The sequence below is a fragment of the Cyprinus carpio genome, chromosome A13 (assembly GCF_018340385.1).
Source record: "Cyprinus carpio isolate SPL01 chromosome A13, ASM1834038v1, whole genome shotgun sequence".
NCBI classification, from domain to species: domain Eukaryota; kingdom Metazoa; phylum Chordata; class Actinopteri; order Cypriniformes; family Cyprinidae; genus Cyprinus; species Cyprinus carpio.
In genome coordinates this window covers 9,536,026-9,561,499 of record NC_056584.1, presented here as the reverse complement: position 1 = coordinate 9,561,499, position 25,474 = coordinate 9,536,026, and the positions used below count along the sequence as shown (strand labels likewise).

Sequence of the window (25,474 nt, the reverse complement as noted above, 5' to 3'; positions counted from 1 at the left end):
CAGAATAATGGTTAAGTAATAGTTTATTTTTTTTCAATTGTTGATTTTTAAATTATTACTGTACATGTCATTCACATCAAGGGGTCAAATTTTAGCTTCTTAATATTGTCAGGTTAAGGCAAGTCAGTTTGATTGGTGGACATATTAATCATGCTATTTCCAGTCATCAAAGTACAGCTCTTATCTTGATTGAAGAAAGACAGAAATCTAGTGTTTGTGAAATGAAATTTAAATTTCAAATCAGGAACAATATCTGAGAACAATAAGCTGTGCTTTTTTAAGTTGGGCTCAAGCCATGCAAACAAAAGAAATGTGTAGTTTTCTCTCTGTTTTATCTAATGCTAATGAACATTTAAAACAAACAGCCAAATGGCTCTCTTAAATATAAAAACCTGTTATCACCTAAAAGGAATAACTATAAGGATAATTATATTAGCATCCACACTAATGAACAATAAAATTCTATTTAATTTAAGCACTGTGGTTTTGTTCTGTTGCTTTCAATGCTCAGACTCTTTAAAGTTAGGTGGATTCTAATCGGCTGTCAATGTTTTTTATTGTTCATCAGCTGGAAAATGATTGTTCATGTTCTGAAATGATATCGTTCCTTTGTCTCGTTCTTGTTATAATTGTGTTGTGGACTTCACTATTCTTATGGAATTAGAGTGATTATTGTAACTTTGTACTTAAAGTTTTCGTTTTAGTTACCGGCCTTGTTGTGAACGGGCCTTAAAGGGACAGTTCAGCCAAAAATAGTACAAATAAAAATGAGTATGAGTTTCTTTCTCCTGTTGAATTTCTGTTGATGATAGCCATCAACTTCCATAGTATGGGAAAAAAAAAGTCTATGAAGTCAGTGGTTACTATCACTGTTTGCTTACCATCTTTGCTCAAAATATCTTCTTTTGTGTTCAACAGAAGAAAGAAACTCATACAGGTTTGGAACCACCTGAGGCTGAGTAAATGATGAAAGAATTTTTATTTTTGGGACCATCCTTGCCTTATACATGCCTTTATCATGGTCCAGTTATCACCTGTTGGCAAAAAACATGTTTCTCCATTGACAACCATTCATAGTTAGTTAATCAGTGAGTTGAGTGTATGTTTTGGATGTATTTAATGAAGATGATTTGATCGTTAGTAATATAATTTGTTTGTTGTTAAGAGATGTAAGATCTCAGAGTAGGTCATCATTCCTAACCCAATCAACACATACTTGATACATAAGCATAAGAGAAAACATAAGAGAAAAATGAATGGGACTGCTTGAGCATTAGAAAGAGATTGTTGAGCATGTGTGTGTGTGTGTTTGTGAGCAGGAAGCATTATTAAGGAAATGCAGACGTTTCTGCATGTTTGCGAAACACAGCTGTGCTGTGTCAGCAGGGAGTCACAGGGCACCTTAATTATCTTCTTTTTCTGTTCGTCTCTGTCTCTGGTACACTGTCCCTGTAGCTCACTCCCCTCTATCTCTCTGTAGCTATGTTTGTCAGCTCTGCCGTCATTGTAGTGCTCTGGGTCCTCAGCCAAATCGGGCTGCATAACCTGTCCTGCTTCCACACTGCTGCCTACACGAGTGGAGACGTGTGTCCTGTGGGCTGTGTTTGTTGATGTTTTTCCGCATGTGGTGTTATTTTTGAAGTACGCATACCGTACAGCACGTGTCGTGCGCACATCATCACAGTAGTGCGATACATAACAGATTATTGTGCAAACAAGGAACCAGGAATGTTTGTTTGTGTATCAGCTCACCTTTGTGTTAAAAGGGCGTTCTACCTCCTACACTCATTATGGAATGAGTGATGACTGTCTTTTACTACTAAGAGAAAATTATATTTATATTATATATATATTAAACCTATAAAGTGCCACTTTTATATTTCTTTTATTATTTATTTTCCACTTTAGTTACTGTTTGCAAGCAGACAACCTGTCAAACTCAGATTCACTACCATTTAAAAGTTTGGGGTCAGAAAGAATTTTTTTTAAAGATTTTAAAGATTTTATTTTTTTTTTTTAGCAAAATACAGTAAAACCGTAATACTGTTAAATATTGTTGCATTTTAAAATAACTGATTTATTGTTACAGTTTAATTTATTCCTGTGTTGGAATGCTTAATTATTAGCAGCCATTACTCCAGTCTTCGGTGTCACATGATCCTCAAGAAATCATTCTAATGTGCTGATTTCCTGCTCAAGAAATATTTCTTATTATTTATCAGTATCGAAAACAATTGTGCTGCTAAATGTAATTTAAAAAAAATTATAAAAACATTTTGAAAAAAAAGCACGCATGAAAGACATAAAATAACTGAGACATAAGCAGATTGTACAAATGAGATCATATGAATCCATACAAATTAGCCACCAGTTTGCCAAACTGAAAAATAGTTATAAATTGCCATGAGATTGTGTTGAACATACAAATGCAGCCCAAAAAACATCAACAAACATAAAACAAATAATACCAAAACCCCACCTTATAATATCAACAAATGTTAACAAAGCAACCCTTACTTTGGTAGAGAAAAGGTCTGCTCTGAAATTCTACATAATAAGAGGCCACACATGATTCATTAAGGTTATGCAGGGAGAAATGGCAGCATGGTGTATATGGTCTTACCTCCTCTGCAGGGCACCTTAGACACGGACCTGGAAACATAAAAACAACAGGAAGATTGAACCTTAAATAAGCCCTGGCTCCTTGGTTACTGTTGCTAGGCCTGACAAGCTTCCCCATGAGTTCGGCTGCAGTCAAACATGAAGAGAGACAAAGTCAATTACCTCAAAAATTAATAAATAACATCTGGATGCATTTATATCAAATAATTATTCTTACAAAAAAAGAGATCCAGTATACCATGTAAGGCTCCTTAAACAAAAACATGCCAAAAATTACTTAAGAATCAAGGTAATCACTTACATTAATTTGGAGCAAATGCAGGTGTGTTTAATAATGTTACTGATGTTTGTGAATGAGAGGGACACATAGTTTAATCCACAGCATCCACTTCTCAAGATTAATTTAAAGATTTGGAAAAGGGAAGCTGAAGTTGAATGTCAATAAATCAAAACATGGACTTACTGACACATCTTCAAAACACCAAGCAAGCAACCCACAGATCTTAGTGAAGTGCTTATGGATCCTTTTATGGATAAAATATTTCTTTAACTGGTCTGTCCTGTGTGTTTCAGGGCTGTTGGGCCTCAGGCGCTTCAGAGGCTCGACACTGAACTACAGTTTATTGCTACTGGAGGAGGAGGCAGGCGTGCTGTACGTGGGAGCGAGAGGGGCTTTATATGCTCTGCAGGCTAGTGACATCTCCAGCAGCCCTCCGCAGACCGTATGTACTGACAAACACATCAGCACTTAATTACAGAGCTTGCCAGGCAGAACTGTATTGATATTCCTGAAATATCCTATTTTTATTCGTCTTCCTCTCCACAATTTTTTGCAATTAATTCAGTAAAAAGCGCTTAAGATGCAGACTCCATTCCAATGTTACGTGAATAATTTCACTGTTAGGTGTCATCTATTTTTGGTTTATGCAAACGTCATACTTTTTGAAAAATGCAAGATTTAAAAAAAAAAATATCACAATGATGTACAATTTAAGAGGCCATTAAATGGACTCTTTTTGATTCAACGTGTTAGTAAATAAAATATTTCTGTTTCAATGAATCCAGAACTGTGATTTTTTTTTTTTTTTTTGTCGAGAGCAAAAGTCACATTATGTCTTGCAGTATTCTAAAATTTAGGCTTAAAACTTATTATATTTCTTGAGGAAATATAAATCTAGTGTATTTAGTTTTACCATTTCTTTTTAAAGATCACTAAAGACCCTTTTTTATATAATTTGTAGACTCTTTCCTCCTGAGAATTCAGATTTTGTTTCACTATTTTGTTCCAACTAGTGTGAATACTTAGTTAATGTGAGAGTTGTTTACAAACACCAGTTGGTACAATTTGGCACTGCAAACTGGAGCAGAAAGTTGCTGTGCCAGGAAAGCATTTTTACAAGTCTTGACAGGAATTCTTGTTAATCTTGTGACAGATTGACTGGGAGGCATCAGATGATCAGAAGCAGCAATGCTTGAACAAAGGGAAAGATAACAAGGTTAGTCCTGATCTCGATCTATTGTGTTATCATCTCTAGTTCACATATACTGATGTAGACGTCTTCCCCCTTACAGACAGAGTGCTACAACCACATACGATTCCTGCAGAGGTTCAACAGCACACACTTGTTTACTTGTGGCACACATGCTTTCAGCCCTCTGTGTGCATACATTGTAAGTAACTGGGATGGCTACTTTTTTATGCCTCTTAACACAGAGAGATCTTACTTTAGGATGAGAACAGTCATATGTAGGACTGTCTAAATAATTTTGATGTGTTTTCCAGAATGGGAGAACGTTTAAGTTCTCGTCAGCCTTCGAGGAGGGTCGAGAGAAATGTCCATATGACCCCACCAAAGGCTACACTGGCCTGTTGATTGGTATGACATCAATAAATCAATCAGCAATATACATTTTGCCCTTCATATGATATTAAAAATATTAAAAGGTTGAACTATATTTTGACGCTCTGTTTCCCTTAGATCAGCAGATGTACACAGCATCTCAGTATGAGTTCCGGAGCTTTCCTGATATCCGTCGCAACTCTCCGAATCCCACATTAAGAACAGAAGAGGCTCCAACTCAATGGCTACAAGGTCGGTCCTGCTGCAGCACATTTTATTAGTAAAATATTTCAGCCCACACCATCAACATTACCATGTGTTTGGATCTCTCAAGTCATAGTAGGTTATTAATATTTGGCCATTTAACATAACAGTGGCGTCCACAAGTCTAAGACCACCAGTTAAACTTGGTGTTAAGTTGTAGGATCGAAAATTGAAAATATTTAAAATTATCTGAATTATTTTAGGTCACTAATCAAATGTAAGCAAATGGCTCTCCACCATATACTGTATCTTTACAAATAAAAAATGAAATTCTAAATTTAAATATAATATACTCATACTGTATATCATGCACACTACTGTTTAAAAATGTGTGAATCAGGAACTTTTTTTAAAAATAAATGAATACTTTGTATATCAAGGATTCATTAAAAGTCAAAGTGGAGACATTTATAATGTTACAATAAATTATATTTCATATAAATGCTGTTCTTTTGAACGTTCTATTTGTCAGAATCCTGAAAAATTTATCACAAGTTCCACAAAAATATTAACCATCACAACTGTTTTCACCATTGATAATAATAAGAAATTTGTCTTGAGCAACAGATCAGCATGTTAGAATGATTTCTGAAAAATCAATAATAATATCAAATACATAAATGTAGCATTTCAAAAAAATAAATAAATTACACATTAAAAAATAAAAAAAAAAAACAAATACTTTAAATAGTTTTTACTGTATTTTTGATTAAATAATTGCAGCCTTGGTAAGCATAAGAGACTTCTTTCAAAAACATTTCAAAGTCTTACCATCCTCAAAGTGTAGTGTCAGTTAGTATAATTAAATGGATATTTATTTTTAATTAACCATATATTATTGCGTAATTTTTTTTATTTTACTTATCAGTATTGTGATGTGATGTACTAACAGCAGTCTTCTGTCTTGTCCTGTACAGAGGCTGATTTTGTGGGCTCAGCGCTGGTGAGGGAGAGTGTCAGTAGCTCAGTGGGAGATGACGATAAGATTTACTTCTTCTTCACCGAGAAGAGTCAAGAGCTCAGTCCATACTTCAGTCACAGCAGAGTCGCACGGGTCGCTCGAGTGTGCAAGGTATGAGGTTACAGAAGATGTCTTCACTCCACTCAACACCGTACCTGTTTTCATTAAAGTGTGAAAATTAGTGGGTATAAATCCAGACTGTGGTAACACAAGCTTTGCATAGTAAAGTGGAGCAAAAATAGGTAAGAATTTAATCTGGAAGCAAACAACAACAAAGATTTGATTCACTCCACAAAATGTGACCATTGCCTTCGCATTTGAGTTGTTCAGAGACATCCATTGCCCTGCCCTGGAAAATAGCACACATGCTAAAATGCATTTTTAAGCTCTAAACTTTTTCATTCTTAGCATTGTAAGGTCTCTGCCCTCAAAATGCTCCTTTATTTGAAGTGTGGTTTTCTACAGGTTTCCTAATAGGGTTTTACAGCAACGGGTTTTACAGCTCCCTTCCCATGAGACTCGCCTCTCTGTCTCGCTTCTCAACCCATCAGTTTAGTGCTACACACTCAGATCCAAGTGCCAATTGAAAATGTCTGCAGTTTCACATCTTTTCTAGACTGCTACTCCACAGTGTTTATTTTACCATCTGATGTTTTTGTGTGCATTCAGTGTGCTGCTCAATGATCAGTGCATGTAAGTGAATTCAACTCATATGCTTCATAATTTGTCGAAGGCACAGAGCATGTCTTTATGGTCTTAAAGGTCAGAATGTTGGATGTTCACTGCAAAGGAACAAAGGCTTTTTGTTGTAGACAACTGGTTTAATAGGGATTGTTTTCAGAGTATATGTGCCTAATATTACACTAGATGCAAGCATGCGAGATGTAAATCGTGAGTGTATTTGGATTCAGCTGATATTAGAATTCAGTGAAATTAGACTTTATCATGCAGAAATAAACTTCATTTCTCTTTGTGGGGATGTATGTGAACCCAACCTTTCTTTAAAGTGGCATAAATGGCTTTTTACTAAAATATGGTCCAGTACATATTTTATACACTAAGTATATCAGCATGTAAGAAAAGTTTATACTTTGATACTTTAAAAAGACCAATATTTAAAATCAGTCAGACTTTTCACAGTATTCCTGAACCTCTTAACTGTGATTAAATCTGTCAGAATTTTTTTGAAAGAAGTCTGTTACACTCATCAAGGCTACATTCATTTGAGCCCAAAACAGTAATATTGTGATATATTATTGCAATATAATTATCAAGGTTGAAAACAAGTTTGTTCTGCTTAATATTTTTGTAGAAAACATGATTCATTTTTCAGAATCCTTTGATCAATAGAAAGAACCAAGCAAGCAGAAGAACAGCATTTATTTAAAATAGAAATCTTTTGTAACAATATAAATCCATTTACTGTCACTTTTAACCAACTGAATGCATCCTTGCTGAAAAAATAATATTGATTAAAATAAATGCATGAAAGAAAAAAGAAATCTGACCCAAACTGATCCCACATTTTTAGACAATAGTGTACATATTAGTAGGTTAGATAACTTAGACTGAATTTCATTATATACCAGTGGATTGAGGCTGGCGCTGGTGAAGAGTGGGAAGCAGGCTGTATGGACTGAGGGTAAAATGTGTCAGTTCACACAGCAGGATCACCTTAATGAGTAGATTATTGTTCATTATCCACATGCTAGAGGGATTGAATGCTGCTTATGCACACTAACTGACACTGAGCTGAGAGAAAGCCATAGTAAGCATAGTAACTTAGCTGTTGTCAGTAACAGTCTGTACAGCTTTCTGTTTCTTTATATTGTTGTAGTCTAGAAATCACTTGCAGTTTTTTAAATATCCAAAAAGATCTGCAGTGGATTATCGTATCAGTGGCAATGCATTAAATTTTGGTTTCATATCACCATACATCTGCTTCTGAACATCACCGGCTGAGATGATGGCATCATAAATCAACATTCAAAAGCTAGTTTCCTTTTTTTCCACACTGGAAATTAAAAACTAAGTACTGGGTAAACCAAGAATTGCTGTAAGAAGCTTTGGGCTCTTCTTCCATGAAGATTTATTCTCCTCTTGGGAGGCAGCATGGAAAATTTACTTTATCCCCCTGACATGATGGGGGATTCCTTAACATACAATAAACCCATCCAATTCAGTGCGTTTGCCTTTCCCACAGTCACACTGATGATAATGATAGCTGCCACCAGCCATGCCAAGAGTCAGTGATCCATATTCAAAGTTATATGCTTTCTTCTACTACTGTTTTGTAACACTCTTGAAATTATCTAAAACTATTCAACTAGAAAATGTAAATACAACAAAAAAAATAAAAACCTATCCTCAATAACCTACGATTTTTAACTAGTCAACTTGAAAATGTAACTACAACATGATTCAAGTAACTTTTTCTTTATTAACCCTCTATTTAAAAAAAATTATATTCCAAGTGCACCACACATGAAGTCAGCATGTTAAACAAATCCATTGTTAAATATCTTAAATAAAACATGGACACTTTTGACTGTTGCGCTCGCGTCTCTTGCAGCGTCTCATGCATGAAACCGCTTTCTAAAAATGCGGCGCTCGAGTTAAAAGAAGTTCAACCCCCATCTTCCTGCATTTTTTCCTATTCCACTGCCCGCGTCACATCTTTGTCAACACATAAGCGCATTCTGTGTGAACGGCACCTGATGATATTGTACTTATGGTGCTTCACTGAGTGCATACACGTGAGCGGTAAATCACCTTTCTTTTTACTGTTATCATTCACATATTGTCAAAAGTGTCTAATTCTAACATGTGGTAATATTTCTATTCAAAATCACGATTCCTCGATTTATAAAAAATAAAATTGTGGCAAAACATTGAATTCGAATTAATTGATAAAATCGGAAAAATCGCCCAGCCCTATGTTGAATAGATATAGTCCTAATTGTTTTATGTTTCTATTATTAGGTTCACCTAATGACAAATATTTTAATTGTTTTTATGTTTACTTTAACAGTTTACTCTGATTTTTAAATTAATTTAAATGAATACTAAATGAAAACAGTAGCCTACCATTCAAAACGTGCATGGGGACAATAAAATGTTTTCGAAAAAAGTCTCCTATGGGCACTGAGACTGCATTTATTTGACCACAAAGGCAGAAAAAAAACAGTAATTTTGAAAACAACAACAAAAAAAAAAACATATTGCTAATTTAAAACAACTATTTTCTATTTTAATATATCTTAAAATGTAATTTCTTCCTATGCAAAGCTGAATTTTTAGCATCATTACTCCAGTTTTCAGTGTGATCCTTCATCAATATGCTGATTTGATGCTTAAAAACATTTATTATTATTATGTTGGAAACAGATTAATATTAATATTTTTGTGGAAACCATAATATGGCTTCTTTCAGGATTCACTGATGAATGGAAAGTTTAAAAGAACAGCATTTATTTGAAATAGAAATCTTTTATAACATTATAAATCTCTTTACTGTCACTTTTGCTCAATTTAATGTATCCTTGCTGATTTTTTTTTTTTTACATTTATTTTAGAAAATAAATCTTACTGACCCCAAACTTTTGAACGGTAGTGTAAATGTTAGTAAACATTTCAGATAGGCACCTGCTGTTGCGTCTTATGATTTTCTTTCAGCTGTTCTCTGTGGTTTCATCTTGTAGAGAGACAGAGGAGGTCTCCTCACACTGCAGAAGAAGTGGACCTCCTTCCTGAAGGCCCGTCTGGTGTGTTCTTTACCTGACTATGAGTTTCACTTCAACGTGTTGCGGAGTGTGTTTTTTCTGGAGGGCTCCAGCTCTCAGGACTCTGTTTTCTATGGCATATTTGGTCTGGAATGGTAAGATCTCTTTTGTACTATCCTTTTTGCATAATTGTCTATTTATCTGTTTGCAATAGTGTTTCGATTTCATTGTAGGTATAAATTACATTAGTTATCTGTCATGATGTAAGACACTTTTCTGGTTCTCCTTCTCAGGAGGAGACCATCGTTCTTAAAAGATCCTAGCGGTTGTTTGTGAAAGTGTTGTGTTGCCGTGCATTCAGGGTGGCATGCAAATGACACCTCAGTCGATGGCTATTAAAGGATTCTGCCAGGGAGCGTCGTGTCACTTTGCTGTGACTGGCGGGTTTGTTGAAATGGATTTTGTCTATTAGTAAGTTCATCTGTCAACCCTGGCTCGCTCTGGCCATTTACATCAAATGAGGTGGCTGCATTTATAGTCCACCAGGATCATCAGAATGAAAATCGCTGACACGTCCTCTTGCTGCCTGGAGCACAAAGCATGTTTTATTCATAAGCAGGTCACGTTCTCTCAGGAGATCAGAGAATTTGTTCTGCACACGTATAAAGATGCCCGTGAGCCAAGCTTTGCCTAGTCATTGATAAAACTGTAAGGAAGCTTGAGGGCCACATTTCTGTTTTTGTCAGCATGACAGTGGAGCAATTTCTTTTTATTCAATTGTTTCCTGTCACACATTTCTTCAGAGCTAAACTGGTTATAACACATAGGTGACACACGCTTAATGTCTGCCACTTTGACATGACAGTCTTGACACCCTGCTGAAACCAGAGGGGCGGTTTTGATGAGCTGCCAGGCAATCAATCTGTGGGCTGCAGCTGCCTGAGGTGCAAACCACAAATATATGAGTAACAGTGATGAATGACAGGACAGGCAGGACTATGATGTGTGCTAGGTTAGAAAATAATTAAGAGGCAGAAGGAGAGAGAGCAAGACAAGGAGAGACAAATCAAATTGTGCATTCACACACAACCCATAAAGGTCCCGTAATGACATGTGACATCAGGGTGTGATGTGTAATGTACGAGTCGAAAACGCAAGGCACGTCAACTTTCACTTAAGCTGGCGAATGATCTCATCTTCAGCGCGGATAGTGAGGAGCTAACTGATTTGCCTTCGAAACACCCGGTAAAAGAGTCGCACGATAACGTGCGTCATCACTACGACACACCCTTTACGGCATTGGTTCCAGATTTTGTTCACACAGAGCTCGTTCTGGGACTGAACCCGGCAATGTTACTAGGTCCCAAACCCAGGATCGATCCTAGGACGTGTTTGCGTTCACACAGAAGGCAATCCGGCAATGTTTCAGCAATTTTCTGGGACCAACGTGCAGTGTGAAAGGGGCTATGGAATCTCCAATAAAAGACCTTTTCTAATCTTTACTAGTTCTCACAAAATATAATTTGTATCATACATTATCCACTCATGTTTTTTTTGATTTGGTTTTAAACAGTAAAATGAGTTATTTAACTGAATTTTAAATCTGCTCATTTACATAAAAAAGTGAATGGCACATGAGGCTTCATAAAAATTTATTGTTATAATTTTTTTTTTTTACATTTACAGAATATGATATATTATTTATACAATATATTATGTCAATATCTAATTAATATATGTCAATAAAACTATAATGTATGGTAATCTTCTAACTCCTTATTGCAATTTTGCTAAAAATAACGATATACTGATGACACGTTCAAATTAGCAGAATTGGCAACAATTTAATTTGCAAAGCTTAATGAGACATTGTACAATATTAAAGGGGCCATATGATGCTGCTAAAAAAAAAGAACATTATTTTGTGTATTTGGTGTAATGGTGTAAGCTCATCGTTCTGAAAAGCGAGGTGTGCTCTGATTGTCCAGCTATCCAGTGTGTTGTGATTGGCTGAATACCTCAAGCGTGTTACAGAAATGTTACGCCCCTTACCATACGGTGATGCCCTGTCCCGGTGGTGCGACGAGACAAAACCAATAAAACCTATTATATACGAGGCATTTGTTGCATCCAGTGGGGACATAATTAGCGCCGCGTAAACAAAAAAACATGTCTGCATTTGTGATCAGAGAAACAACAAACAACAAGCGCTACTCTACACTGCTCAAAACTCACGTTTGATTCATCAGTGGCAAATTCTTTAAATATGAAAACGTACTAACAGACTGTGAGTCAGAAGCTCCAGACTGTCCTTGCAAAGTTAGAATTGCCTCACTTTATTGAAGGCTACTCTCCCAGATTCAGGAAACAGTCCTCCGTAAAATGTGCTGCACACATCTGAATATTTGGGTTGAACTGTTCTGGAACACTGTTGTAAATACAACTTAACCACTGATTTCTAGTTGTGTCCTCTTTTGGAAGGCCCAACAAAGCGCTTTCGCAATGAAACAGCATTTCCACGACAGGGTGGTGGCGGCAGCAACAATACTACAGTGAGAATCAAAGTCACGCCTTCTTTCTTTGCATAAACATTTTTGCGGTGTTATGCAAATCTTCCCATACAGTGACGTAGACATGTGGGGGCGTGTTTAAACGAGGTGTTTTTGGAGGGCGTGGATGAGTCTTAACTTTTACAAAGAATATCTCTTTGTGTTTGAGACTTTAGTCTTTGCAACTTTAGGGATCTTATCTATTCACGAACAGCTTGTAACAGCATAAGACATATAGGCCGCTTTTCCACTATCTCCGACATACACTTACGATTGTCGCATTCCGACCCCTAGAGGCAGTCATGCAAATCTTTCAACTGGTTGTGAAGCAGCTGTTACCCTCAGGTTATTTGCAATGGTAAAATGAATGAATAATGAATGTATGAAAATATCCAGACAACACAATCGACCGCCAATACATTTAAAAGAAAAACATAGAAGGTTTTCTATGGCTGAACAAATTAAATGATTATGTAATAATAATAAAATAATTAGGCGGGCCTGCTAATTACAAAGACTCTAAAGACCGCAGCCTCTAGTATCAGTCACTAGTGTGCATCTTGAGGTTTACCTGCACAGCTCTAACTAGCTAACCTCCGTTACACACCCAAAGCTCAAATTAGTGAAAAGACGGCTTAATGGCCCAACACTCAGGTACCAGTTGAACATATTGTTGAGCCCTACATACAAAAACTGACATTTTTATTTTACTGACAATACTTTTTTTTTTTTTTTTACATTTTCTGTTACCTTCATTCTACATAAAAGAGCAGCTTGGACATGCTGCTAAATTTCTCCTTTTGTGTTCCATGGAAAAAGAATAATCACATATGTTTCAAATGAGACTGGGTGAGTAGATGGTGACAGAATTGTAATTTCTAGTTGAACTATTCCATTAAACTACCACTAGAAGCACTCTTTCCCCTTCATTGCTGTTTTTTTTTCTTCCCCATAGTCACTTTTAATAAGTGCCCCTTCCTCTTTTTTTCACTAGGTTGTACTCATCACTTGAGGAGCTTTGTCTATGTTCCTGTCTCGCCCCCTTCACCCACTCACTGTCATCCCTCACCTCTCTCACACACTTTTTGATAAATTTATAATCTACTTTTCGTGTTTCCATGGTTACACAGTTAGCTTTTGAGAGTTTTATGCCAGCATGCCAAGACCTTGAGAAACAATGAACACAGTACAGGCTGAGAGGCTCTTCGGTTAATAAACCCAAGTGTACAAACTGGAAACTGGACCAACCACAAAGCGCTCACACCTAGGCTGATTCACCACTTTCATGAATGCACCTTCTATTCACAAATTTTCTTTGTGCTCCCTCGAAATATTAAAAAAAATGGCTGAATGTTGGTGGCTCAGGGTTTTACCTGACATCATGTAGTGTTGGATTTCTCTCCTTTGTACTGCTTTGAAAGAGTACTAACCAGTGCTTCTTTTTCAGGAAAAACATAAAGGCATCTGCTATCTGCCAGTACTCGGTTTCGGATGTCCAGTGGGCCTTTGAGGGTCCTTACATAGAAAGCAAAGAGGACTCCAGCTCCAAATGGACCCAGTACACAGGGAAGGTGCCAATACCACGACCTGGCTCGGTACGGCCAACAGTAGCTATACTGGATTACACTAATACTGATCCCCTGTTTCATCTTACACTGGCCTGATTATCCGCACCTCTGAAACATTGCCTTCTTGCTGACTCTGATGGTGAAGCACAAGTCAGCACTATATAGGTAGAGCTGCTCAAGTTCTCTAATCGCTGTGTGCATTACGCACAAGTCTCTGCTTCAGAGAGCACAGCGAGGTTCAGGTAGAGCGCAGATCTAGTTTCATCCAGAAATCAGACGCTGATGAGCAATTTTATGGAATGCACATGGAGAAAAGGGGCTTATTTCATCAAAGCGTTTTGCCATGGGGATTAATAGCAGGCAGAAAATCTTTGCTGATTGGCAGCATTATAAATTTTGAATCTGTGATATTACTAATGAGCTAGTCTGTATGTGAGTGAGCAGTTTTAATTGCTGTTTGGAAGTTCTCCAAAATTTAATGGATTTTGGTTTTTCCAGTCTATTTTAGGTTTTTAAAAAAGAAGCATTTCCTGTAAGCTTTTCTTCTGGAATGCTTGAACAGTGTCAGATAATTGAAATGATGTCAATTTCCCGTTAACAGACCGAGAATAGCTCAGTGTCCTATATTCTCAACAGGTTCTTGGAAATTAGTGGGCAATCCCACTGTCAGAAGAAGGGAGAATTTCAGTCCCTGTATTGTTTGTGTCTGCTATCCTTTCAAGGCTGTGAAAATATGGCAAGATGTATATGCAATTGTCAGAAAGTAATATTAACTTGCTCATTCCATTTCTCTTCAGTGCATCACAGATAATCTTAGAGCAAAAGGCATCAACTCATCCACCAACCTGCCAGACGATGTACTTCACTTTGTCCGTCGCCATCCGCTCATGCACAGACAGATCCTTCCTCAAGAACAGCGCCCTCTGCTGTTTAGGAGGAATGTGGACTACACCAAAATTGCTGTACACAGAGTGACTGGTCTTGATGGTCACATATATCATGTACTCTTCATTGGGACAGGTAATGTATGTTACAGTAACCTTTCTTTAACTCTTATCTATCAAGCACTTGGTGGTTTTATTGAATTCAGCTGTGTTCTGAGTTGTTTTGATGTTCCTCCAGACGAAGGTTGGCTGCAAAGGGCTGTGAAGGTTATTGGAAAGCTGCACATCATTGAGGAGCTGCAGCTGTTTGAGGAACCCCAGCCAGTGGAAAGTATAGTCATCTCTGAGAAACAGGTGAGAAAATGAGCCTGTGCACATCCTGGAAGTTGAATTAAATAAAAATGTCTCTAAATCAGGTTGGTCCCATTATAAAGTCTCCAAATCCATTACATTCTGTTTGAACTGATATGAGTATGACTTGATTTTATGCACAGCCCACAATGTGAATCTAACTACCTACTTGAATCTTTCAGATGAGTGTGTATGTGGGTTCGCCCACCTCAGTGGTGCAGTTGCCCTTGTCCACATGCAGCAGATACTCCTCGTGCTTTGACTGTGTGATGGCGCGTGATCCCTTCTGTGCCTGGGATGGACTGGAGTGTGTGGAGATTACATCACACAACAGAAGGTATGAGTGCGTGATCATGAATACTAGGTACTTCCGCTGTTCATTCTTAACTTTTTAATTAATTGTATACATGTCATGGAACCACCTACTAGTGCATCTTGGATAAGTGTCTAGCCCAGAGCTGGTGAACCCTGATCACTGACACATTAATATATTGGTATCAGTTATGTTGTCAAGACACTTTTTTTTTTTTTGCCAGCATCAGTTGAAATTGAATTTTTAATTGTGCATGCTCATTTTCCCTATTTTTACATTGAAATGATCTTTGCTGTCCTAATGCTCATTTAAGTGTAATCTTTAGCAAATCTTAAAATTAATATTTATTTTTCATACCAACGTTCTAATGCTGTGATGCCTAAATTTAAAATTTTTAATGTTTTATTTTTGATTAAGGCAATCTGTCATTTATTAGTTATCGGCCATAATATGGAAATAATTAGTATTTATTGGTATTAGTCAGAATTTTAATATCAGTGCATAATTATTATAATAATAATAACTTCTGTCTACAGGGCCAATCTGACACAGGATATTCTGAATGGAAACCAGGGCTGTGATGAATCCATAGCAGATGGTATGAAAAATAATTCTTATGATAGTCAGTGTTGAGATGATGATTCAGTGTTGTTTCAGTATACTGTGTTATTTATATACTTCTATAGTGCTTATTCATATTTGGAATTAGCTTTCATTTTTATATTTTCAGTTTTCATTTTAAATTTTAGTGTAGGTTTTAGTAATTTTGTTATATGCTTTAGTCATTTTTTATATTTCTATTTAGCTGTAATTTAGTTTTATTTTCACATGAATACTTTTAGCACTTCAACTTAAACTTTTTACTTTTTACTTTACTAGTTGCCAAGTGTTTTGGTAATTTTAGGTTTTTCATCTATGTCTTATGATTTATTTCAGCTTTATTTCATTTTACAAAAATGATTTTTAATAATCTTAATTTCATTTAACAGCAACACTGTGAAGATGTGTTTAAAACCCTGTTATGATTGTTTTGGAGTGTCCAATGAATCACTGTTACTGCAGTAATATGATCAAGTTAATTAACCCTATATTATTCCAGTGTCATTATAACTGATGTGTGTGTGCCGTTGCTCTGTCATAGATCAAGTGTTACACCGCTCTCGCTCTGTGATGACGGGTGATGACGTGCTGCTTCAGTGTGAGCTCAGCTCCAATCTGGCAACCCCTGAGTGGATGCTGGATGGAAAGGAACTGCCGGGTTATGGACTGGACTCCGGTTACCGCGTCGGCACTGACGGTCTCCTGGTCATCGAAGCACGGCCTTACCAGAGCGGCAACTACTGCTGCTTTGCCCTGGAGAATGGTGTCCATGTTCCTGTGGTGATCTACAACTTGACAGTTCGCAAGGAGCTTCCCGCACCTCCTCCTGTTGAGCCAACGCGGCCACGGTTGACCACTGCGATCTACTGGACCATTCAATCTTCCAAAAGTGACTCCTCGGATGACTTCAATCCAACCCCAATGTCTCCTCGCTTCGAGTTCCTGTCTGTGAGGAACATGGAGGCCATGTACCTATCCCTAATCACAATTCTAGGAGGCCTGTGTCTTGTTCTAACAGTCATCCTGATTTATGTGGGATTCTGTTTGCAAGGACAGAGGGGTAAATACTCTTTACGGGCTGCATCTCGTGCCGAAAGAAAGCGAGGTGCCCACATGGAGCTGAAGACCATCTCCAGCCACTGCAATGGGAAACTGGATGCTCACGACGGCCTGCTGCAGATCGTCCCTGGAGAAGCAACAACATCACCCAACAAAGAGCTTCCTCCTGCTCCACCTCTCCCACCGCCACCAGAATCAGAGTTTGTCAGTGGACTCTCTGCCACTTTACCCAGCGTCTTACGCAAGATGAATGGCAACAGCTATGTGTTGTTGAGACAGACAGATGGAGACACCATGTCTCCGCTCTATTACTCCTTCACAGAGGAGCTCAACAGGATACTGGAGAAGAGGAAGCACACGCAGCTGTGTAGTAAACCCGATGAGAGCTCAGTGTGAAATCAACCTACCCTGTGGAGATGCGTTTGAACTGCTGGTGTCCCCTCAAGTGTTCAAGGGCAGTGTCATCGTATAATACCCCTTCTTCACCCAGACTAACTTTAATGGAATGCTAATGAGTAGCCACAGCTGCTTTTATTGGCAGATAAACAAAGTGTTGGTATTCCTCTAAAAGTAGCAAACTCCCTCCGTTTACATTTCAAATGTAGAGCTTGTGACTGTCAACAGACTGAGGAAAGCTCACTGGTCACAAATAGCAAAGAATGGACACATACAATGGAAATTCTACCTCAGCAAAGTGTATCGCACAGCTTTTGGCTTGTTTCAGCATGCTTGCTTTAAATTCGAGTTGGAGTTAGGGATGTATAGTCGGGGACACGCAGCAAGGGAATCTTTAAAACAAAAGAGTCCATCTGAGGGAATCAAGTAAATGATTCTGTTACAAACAGGTTGGAAGAAACCTTTACAAGGCAGCATAGTAAAAAAGCAACAAGGTGAACTCAAATGGAGGTATCTCACCGGGATGGAGCAAATCGTGTGAAAACTCTAGTGCCGTAAAGCGCTGAATGTCTTTGATATGTCCTTTATTTTAATATTTTCTAATTTATGCCAACACTGACCATATCAATAACAGCTTGTAATAATAATCATAATTAAAATTAGCAGGGATAACAGACGTTAAAAATCATTAGAAATGCACTTGATGGTACTAACAGTGTAAATATGGCATATATTGATAGTTTCACAGGAGTTGGGAACCCAGGAAGATGACAGTATTAACCACTGAGATGCACTTTATGGACCGGTAGCATTTGTTTTCCATGAAGTTGTGCTTATTGTGACAGATCTGGAGAATACGAAATGGATTACAAAGACAGGACCATTGCGAAATATGTGAAAGCGACAATTTGAATGGACTCTGAATTGAAACTGCTGTGAGAAGGAAGACTAAGTAACTGTTTAACACTGAGAAATGGACCCCTAAATATGTCTGGATTTGTTTGATTTAAGATTTGTTATGTCTCAGATCTGTTATGTCTCACATCTGTAAGTCTCTTGTAGTATTGTCATGATTCCTTGTCAGAATCCGTCGTCTGAATTCCGGGGTCATTGGCTGCTAGGTCTCCATGGCAACCACAGAGCAGAGGTAAAGCTGATGCTGACCTTCTTAGATTATCCTTTTGACATGACCAATTATTGCAGGACTTCTTACAGTCAGGTCTCACAGTTTCAACAGAAATTAGCGAATTAGCACAAAGTCGTGAAATTAGGCTTCTGCTGCCAGTAAATAAACTAAATTCACTTCTAGTCAGGAAACGATGGACAATGAGTATTGTAACATGGTGATATTGGGGGGTTTAATTATCCCCTACACTTCCAGTAAGTCAATTAAACTGTTGTGTAAATGTTCGTCTTGGAACTGCTCCAACTGCTCAGACTGCCCACACTTGCATGCAAGAGCATTTTGGCGTATCTCCCACTATACTTAAGGGGAGCGAAGCACCTGGTTCTGTCTGTTTAGATCAGAATATGCAGATTGCAATGGAGCCGAGTGGAGAACATTAAGGCCACATGTTCAGAACAGAGCTAAGATGAGCACTGCTGATAGTGTAGTTTGCTCTCTCCCTTATGCTTCGTGTTCAAACTTACTGTTTTTGGTTTGTTTAGTAGAGCTGGACTTACTTTTTCACTTTCGATTTGTTTTTTTCTTAAACACTTCAAGATGTCATTATTTAAATATTTATCCTCATGTCATTGCAAACCTGTATATTGTTATTTTTACACTGAAGAAATGTTGAAGTATCTTTCCGTGGCTCTTTCTATGCAGTGAAACTTTATAGTGACTAAAAAGGATAAAACAAACTTACACTGCAAAAAAAAAAACAATAATAATAATGATAAAAAAAGATTTTCTTCCTCTGAATTTGTCTTGTTTTCAAGTACAAATATCTAAACATTCTTAGATTAAGAAAGATTTACTAGAAAATCTAAATGACATCAAATTAAGTGAATTTATGATTAAAGTAAGAAAAATACACGTTTTCCATTTACCCCATTGACAGATATTTGTACTGTTTCAAGCGTAGGATTTTGATATTTGATAAGATGTCTTGTTTTCTGAAAAATTTGTATCGTTTTGCTTTTCAAGTAAATGTATCTTGATTTAATAATGTTGTGATATTTCTACTGGAAAACAAGACAAAAATATTAAGTAAGAAAATAACTCGTAGTCCAAATCTTTTGAAGCCAGATTCAAAATGCTTTTCTTTTATGCAAAAGCAACATTGTATGAGCAGACCTCTGGTGATGAATATAGCACACAAATCATATGGACGAATTTTATTATACTATTTTTTGAGCTTGACAGATTGTTTCCAGCCATAAATCTTTCATGTGTTTCCCTCCATCATCTCTCCCTCTCTGAATCCTCCAACACTACCTTTTTTATTTCCATTTGACAAATGGCTTTCATGTCCAGGCATACACCTCCATCATAGTGTCTAATGAAAACAGAATAGATCTGCATACACATCTGACCTCCACTCTCCCAGAGGGTCACAGTCTGTGATAAGATGCTTGTCCTCATTCAGTTCATATGGTCTGTTCCTGCAATGTTTACATCTCTCGAGTCTTATATTCCTGTGAGAGAGGCACTCCTGTGGATACTTCTAACATGCCAGGACAGGTTTGTGGATGAGAAGTATCTCGTCTACTGCCCGCATTCAAAGTGAGACTGACAGAGAAAGATCAAAAGAAAGTCTGGAGAATGCATTGAAATAGATTGGGAAATAGTCATTACGCCTTTTAGTCTCATTTAGAGCAAATACACAGAGCCCAGCAGCGCCCGTATCTGATTCCAAATTCAAAAATGTCACGTTAATGTCGCTAAAATGCCATTGGTTCTCCTGGGTGTAGTAACTGTACACGATGAGCTACTTTTAGTGTGTTTTTCGCATATTGCCTGGCTTCAGAAGACTTAATATACCACATAATGAGACATATCGACCACTTTTATGATATTTTTTAATGCTGTTTAATGGCAAGAGCTACATAATGATTTCAGTTTTAACAAATAATCACAGCATACAGGTTTAGAATGACATGAGGGAGAGTAAATAATGACAGAATTCCCATTATTTGAGTAAACAAACAAAACACAGAACCTTTAGGCTCAAACATTTTGGGTTTATTTTTTGCCAGAGAGCATCATATCAAGTGATGCACAGTCCCAAAAAATTAAATGTTGAACAAGACAACAAGAAAATGACATTTTCAGACATTTAAGTCCTTACAAAACAATATATCCCTTTGCAGCATAGCCCATAAAGAATAATGGAGTCACCGTTGAGGTTTATGGGAGAATTGTTATTGAATGAGTGTGTTACATTTTGTTGTTGTACTATTCACTATTTTCAATATGATTTTAATACTTCATGAATAATTAAAGAGGTTTATGCCCAGTATAGATGACCAGAAGAGACATACACTGAGTTTAATTGGTCCCTTCAGTCATGCATATACTTTATTCCAGTATACAATATAACTGAAAAATGTGTCAGCTGAAGTATTTAATTTTATAACTTTGTACAGTTTTGTGTATATTTATTTTAGTAATGTTTCAAACTGGGATTTTCTAAACTGTGGTTATTACATCATTTACAGTTTTTGAAAAACAAAACAAAAAATAGATATAAAAATAATATATAATAATGTAAATATGATGCTGATAATAATAATAATATAATTAAACCCAAGTAAGTCTAATAAAGCATGTGTTAATTCCATTTCCATTATTACAGTATTTTCCAAAATTGTAAAAAATGTTTCCAGTTGTATATGTGCTTAAATGTTACACAACATTCCAACTAAGATGGTATGCTTCCTATTTCTCATTTTGTGTTCAGAAAATATTGTTAAAGCTCCTGCAAAGCCGACCATGTCTCAGAGTCACTTCAGTGCACAGTTGTATGCCTCCTTAGTCGTGGGTAGGATTGTGTGGGCTGCCTCTGGAACTGCATTTAATGAAGCTGGTTAAACCTGTGCCTGTCACCATGGTGAAAAAGACCATAGAATTATTATCAATTCGCTTAATGTTTAATTATCTATCGCTCTCTTCATGCAAGAAACATTCTCGACTATCTTGCCCTGTGTGCGTATAAAGAGGCAAAACCCAAGGTATACATTTAAAGTGTATGTGTTTTCTCTTGTCCATGGGTAAAGTGTTATGCTTTGTGTTTAATTAACACAGTAATACCACAGGGACATGCATGCAGGGGAGGAGGCTGAGAAGTGTGAATTCATTATGTTCAACATCGGAAACTTGTAAGTCTAATTACATCTTACCTAGTAAATTCTTTTAATAAACAGTATTGATGCTTCCGTTAGTGTCTCTTTGATTTTGGCATGACATGAAATAAATGCTGAGATTTCAAGTCTGTTTTCATGAGTCAAGCATAATATTCAGAATGAGGTTAGCATACTTCACCTGTGTTGACATGTACATGTAGGTGCTACAACAAAACAGGTTATTAGCATTTGACACATCAAATACAGCTGGATCAGGTTGTTCTGTGGTAAGCTAGCATTCACCAAGTGACAGAATCTTTTCTCTTTCTTAATGACTTGAAATCTGCTGCAGAGAATGAGTTGAAACAAAGCACCCTGTCATGGATCAGTCCATATTTTAACTATGAGAGGGTGTGGGAGGTGCTTCATTCATGAGGGCAGACACAATTTACCAGTTCATCTATTAAAAAGTAGGCTATTTATTGTTTTGTTAACAATGAGTTATGTGCATTAATCTAATTTGGTTCAATGATACCCATCCTGCATTAACAGGTCTTAATCCATCACCATCACATAAATGTTCAAAAGATTTTTACTGATGGTCAGTCTTGGACCCAAAGCCAAGAAGAGTTACAAATCTCTTAAGAGATTGAAACATATATGGCATGGTAAACCATGACGTTACATGACAACAGAAGGGTGTGGGGTTATGCCATTCTGGTGGAATGATACAGGATAAGAGAACGGGAGATAAGCGGTGTTTGTACGTGAGGAGGAGTGTGGTTTTGTGTTGCTGAAGTCTCTATAGAAAGGGACTCATTACATTATTCTGTTCTGTACTCTACAAAAAGGTCCCAGTGAAAGCATTACACTCCAGTCAGGGACATCCATTGTTTGAATTATGGGGCGAATTAATAGTTGAATCTTCTCAAAAAGAAATAGAGACAAGGCTGGGTTGTCAGTTAGAAGTAGCTTATATGTTACATAAAAGTATATATCACTGTTACATATAAATAGCTTCAGCTGGGTTTTTAAAGGTTTCAATAACCTCAAAAGTTAAGGTGTGGACTTCTAGACCTTAAGCAGATTAGACGCTGTACAACTAACATCTTTCAAAACTGTACAAACTACGTTTTGTTTTTTTTCTTTCGGAAAAATGTTTCCTCAGCTGAACAATGACATGTTGAACAGTAGTCCCTCACAGCCTCGTTTTCATTCCTGTCAAAAATTAAATATGGCGCTACCCTGACTAAGGTCACACAGAAGCAAACACAGATTTCTAGTCAATGTGGTGATTCTGCATGAGCATTGGACCCGTTGTAAAATCTGCATGGGGAAATCTTTTGCATGGCTTCCTATCTAGCTACAGTAAATGTCATGACTATTTCTTCCCCTGCGAAAATTCGCCAAACAACAGCACGTGACCGCGATTTTTTTTAATAGCATATATAAGATTTAACTCACCAGTTAATATCTTGACATGGTATATGCATGTCTGGTCTGTCAAGGTATTCCTTTTCTGTTATCACGTGACAATAGCAAATTATAATATATTGCCCTTTACAACATGTCTTTCTTTCTCTTATAATTATGTCTGTCTGTATGTCTCAATTTTTATTTTTTATTTTTTTTTCAGGTAACAGCCTGAACCAGAGTAACAGGCTATTCATCACATGATTTTTCCCCACCATCATTTAGTGGAATGTACTTGCTCATCTGTTTTCAAAAAAGATTGTTTTGACACTGCATGGTGTTTGATAAGAATCTGGTTCTCCCCTGAAGATGTTACACATGCAGGATTCTTTTACAATTGCCTTTAGGATGATGTCTCATACAGTATAAGGTGGAGGTATGAGGAGATGTTTCCAGAGAGGTGTCTTCACATCTCAAAACATCAAAACTCTCTTGGATATTTGGTAATACAATAGCGCTACAGTAAATCCCATGAGGCTCTCGCTCCTCGCACTGTGATGATCTTTTTGATGAAAGTATTGCGCCATCTAGTGATCAACCATGTAAGATGCAAGCACTGCATGAGATGATTTTAGAGGAGGCATCATTTTTGAGTGGATAGTTAGTGGTGGATGTATGATTTTTAAATGAGTATTTAAAAGATTATACATATTATAACCATTATACTATCCTTTTTGGTAAAGATTGCTTTATCGAATGATGACTGCTACTGGATAATTTTAAGAAACCACTGCCATTTGCACTAAAACATTTGTAAGTAGTTTAGTTTGCCTTATAATAAACTGGGAAACATAAAATAAAATAAAATAATAGCCTAATTAACCCATTTTTTCCCTATTAAAACATTTTTTTCTGCCAGTTCTGTTGCATTCAAACTATTTTGTGATTGAATTATATTATATTATATTATATTATATTATATTATATTATATTATATTATATTATATTATATTATATTATAAGGTTTGTACAAAAATAACTGGTGCCTTAGCTTGCAAATATTATTAGTAAATTATTTCCAGTCAGTATTCTTGGACTTTGTGCCAAAAACAATATTTTCTTTCTGTAAACATGCTAATTTTAATCTTTTCAGAAAGGTTTTGAGCTATTGAGCTTGATGAAGCCAATATCAGCATAAACATGATAAAAAATGAAAACCTATAGTTTTTAAAGACAAGAAATGTCTAACTAAACTGAAAGTGCAAGGTCAAAGAGTGCATAATCCCAAATGCATTTAAAAAAAAATAAGTGGAAGTGAAATTAGAATTCTATATTAATTCAGCATTAAAATGTAAATGAAAATCAATTTTTCATGCATTTCTGACAACAAAATTATTTAATTGTTTTATAAATGACTGAAACAAACCACAGATCAATGTTTTGCAAAATGTAAAAGTTGTGATTTATGAGTGATTTGTCTCAGAGAATCAGATGATTAATCAATTCAGTCAAGAATCATAAACAAAAATGAAAGAAGTTTTCAAGTGGGTTTTTTTTTCTTCTCCAAAAACAGTGCTCAGACTCTGTTCTGTCTGCAAGATAAATACTGAAATCTCAGTTTAGCCTTATAATTTTTTTTTTTAAAGTAATTATGTCATTTTAAGTCATTTATTGAAGACGTGTGCAAACAGCTGCAACACTCCCCTCCCTTTCCATCCCTGATCTTCTTACTGTCTCCAGAGAGATACAACACAGCAGCACTCAGACAGAAGCTTATTCTTTGAGTTCTGACCGCAAATGGAGTAAACTTTAATTGAGTTAGATGATCCTGCTGCAAAAAATCCTGGATTAGAGATTATCTCACAAGGCGTTTATCTATCAGAGGATGTTCCAGAGGGAATTAACCCAGTTAACATTACAGGCGCACTCAGTGTGCCAGTGGAAGCAGATGGCAGAGTGTCGCAAACTCAACTGTGTCGACCTGTATCAACAGTGCTCTCCTCAAGCAAAGTTCACACAGGATTACTAGAGACCAGTCCAGAGTAAAATATACTGACACCTGCTGGCTGTGTTATGCTTGTGTTCAGGAGTTTGACTGCTATACCTATAAAACCTGTTTAAATATACACTACCATTCGTTAGGAGGAGTCAGTAATCAGTATGATTTTTTTTTTCAGTCAAATAGTTTCAGTTCAAATAATTTTATTCAGCTATAGGATGCATTAATTTGATCAAAAGTGACAGTAAAGACATTTAAGGTTACAAAAGATTGCTATTTCAAATAAAGCTTATCCTGAAATGCTGTAAACGTGTGCACAAAAATATTGAGCAGCACAGCTATTCTTTAACAATATTAACAATAAGAAATGCTTCTTGAGCAGCAAATCAGAATATAAGAATGATTTCTGAAGGATCTTATGGCATTAGATTGGAGTGATGATGCTGAAAATTCAGCTTTACCATCACAGGAATAAATTACATTTAAAAAGCATATTAAAATATAGAAAACAGTCATTACAATAGTAATAATATTTCACAATATTACTGCATTTTTTCCGTCAAATAAATGCAGCCTTAGTGAGCATAGTACATTTTAAAGGCATTCATAATGGATGATACAATGCATTAATTAAAATAATTATTT

At 36.5% G+C, this 25,474-nt stretch overlaps 1 protein-coding gene across 3 annotated transcripts in view; it reads left to right on the top strand.

Moving 5' to 3' along the window:
• The window catches only part of LOC109113083 (semaphorin-4G-like), a 37,064-nt gene extending 13,963 nt beyond the window's left edge, over positions 1-23,101 (top strand). The window contains exons 3-17 of one of the 3 annotated variants that reach the window (XR_006161476.1): positions 3,196-3,344; positions 4,056-4,118; positions 4,195-4,293; positions 4,406-4,499; positions 4,602-4,715; positions 5,645-5,799; positions 9,390-9,565; positions 13,407-13,554; positions 14,325-14,547; positions 14,650-14,765; positions 14,945-15,099; positions 15,612-15,673; positions 16,217-18,277; positions 21,380-21,453; positions 23,054-23,101. Coding sequence is in view for 1 of the 3 variants with exons in the window: in XM_042768671.1 (XP_042624605.1) it covers positions 3,196-3,344; positions 4,056-4,118; positions 4,195-4,293; positions 4,406-4,499; positions 4,602-4,715; positions 5,645-5,799; positions 9,390-9,565; positions 13,407-13,554; positions 14,325-14,547; positions 14,650-14,765; positions 14,945-15,099; positions 15,612-15,673; positions 16,217-17,130 (2,468 nt within the window). In the remaining 2 variants the exon portion in view is untranslated. Of the gene's footprint in view, positions 1-3,195; positions 3,345-4,055; positions 4,119-4,194; positions 4,294-4,405; positions 4,500-4,601; positions 4,716-5,644; positions 5,800-9,389; positions 9,566-13,406; positions 13,555-14,324; positions 14,548-14,649; positions 14,766-14,944; positions 15,100-15,611; positions 15,674-16,216; positions 21,511-23,053 lie in introns of those variants that run through there. The other 2 variants (XR_006161477.1, XM_042768671.1) reach the window with 2 other exon arrangements.
• The last annotated feature ends 2,373 nt before the right edge of the window (positions 23,102-25,474 follow it).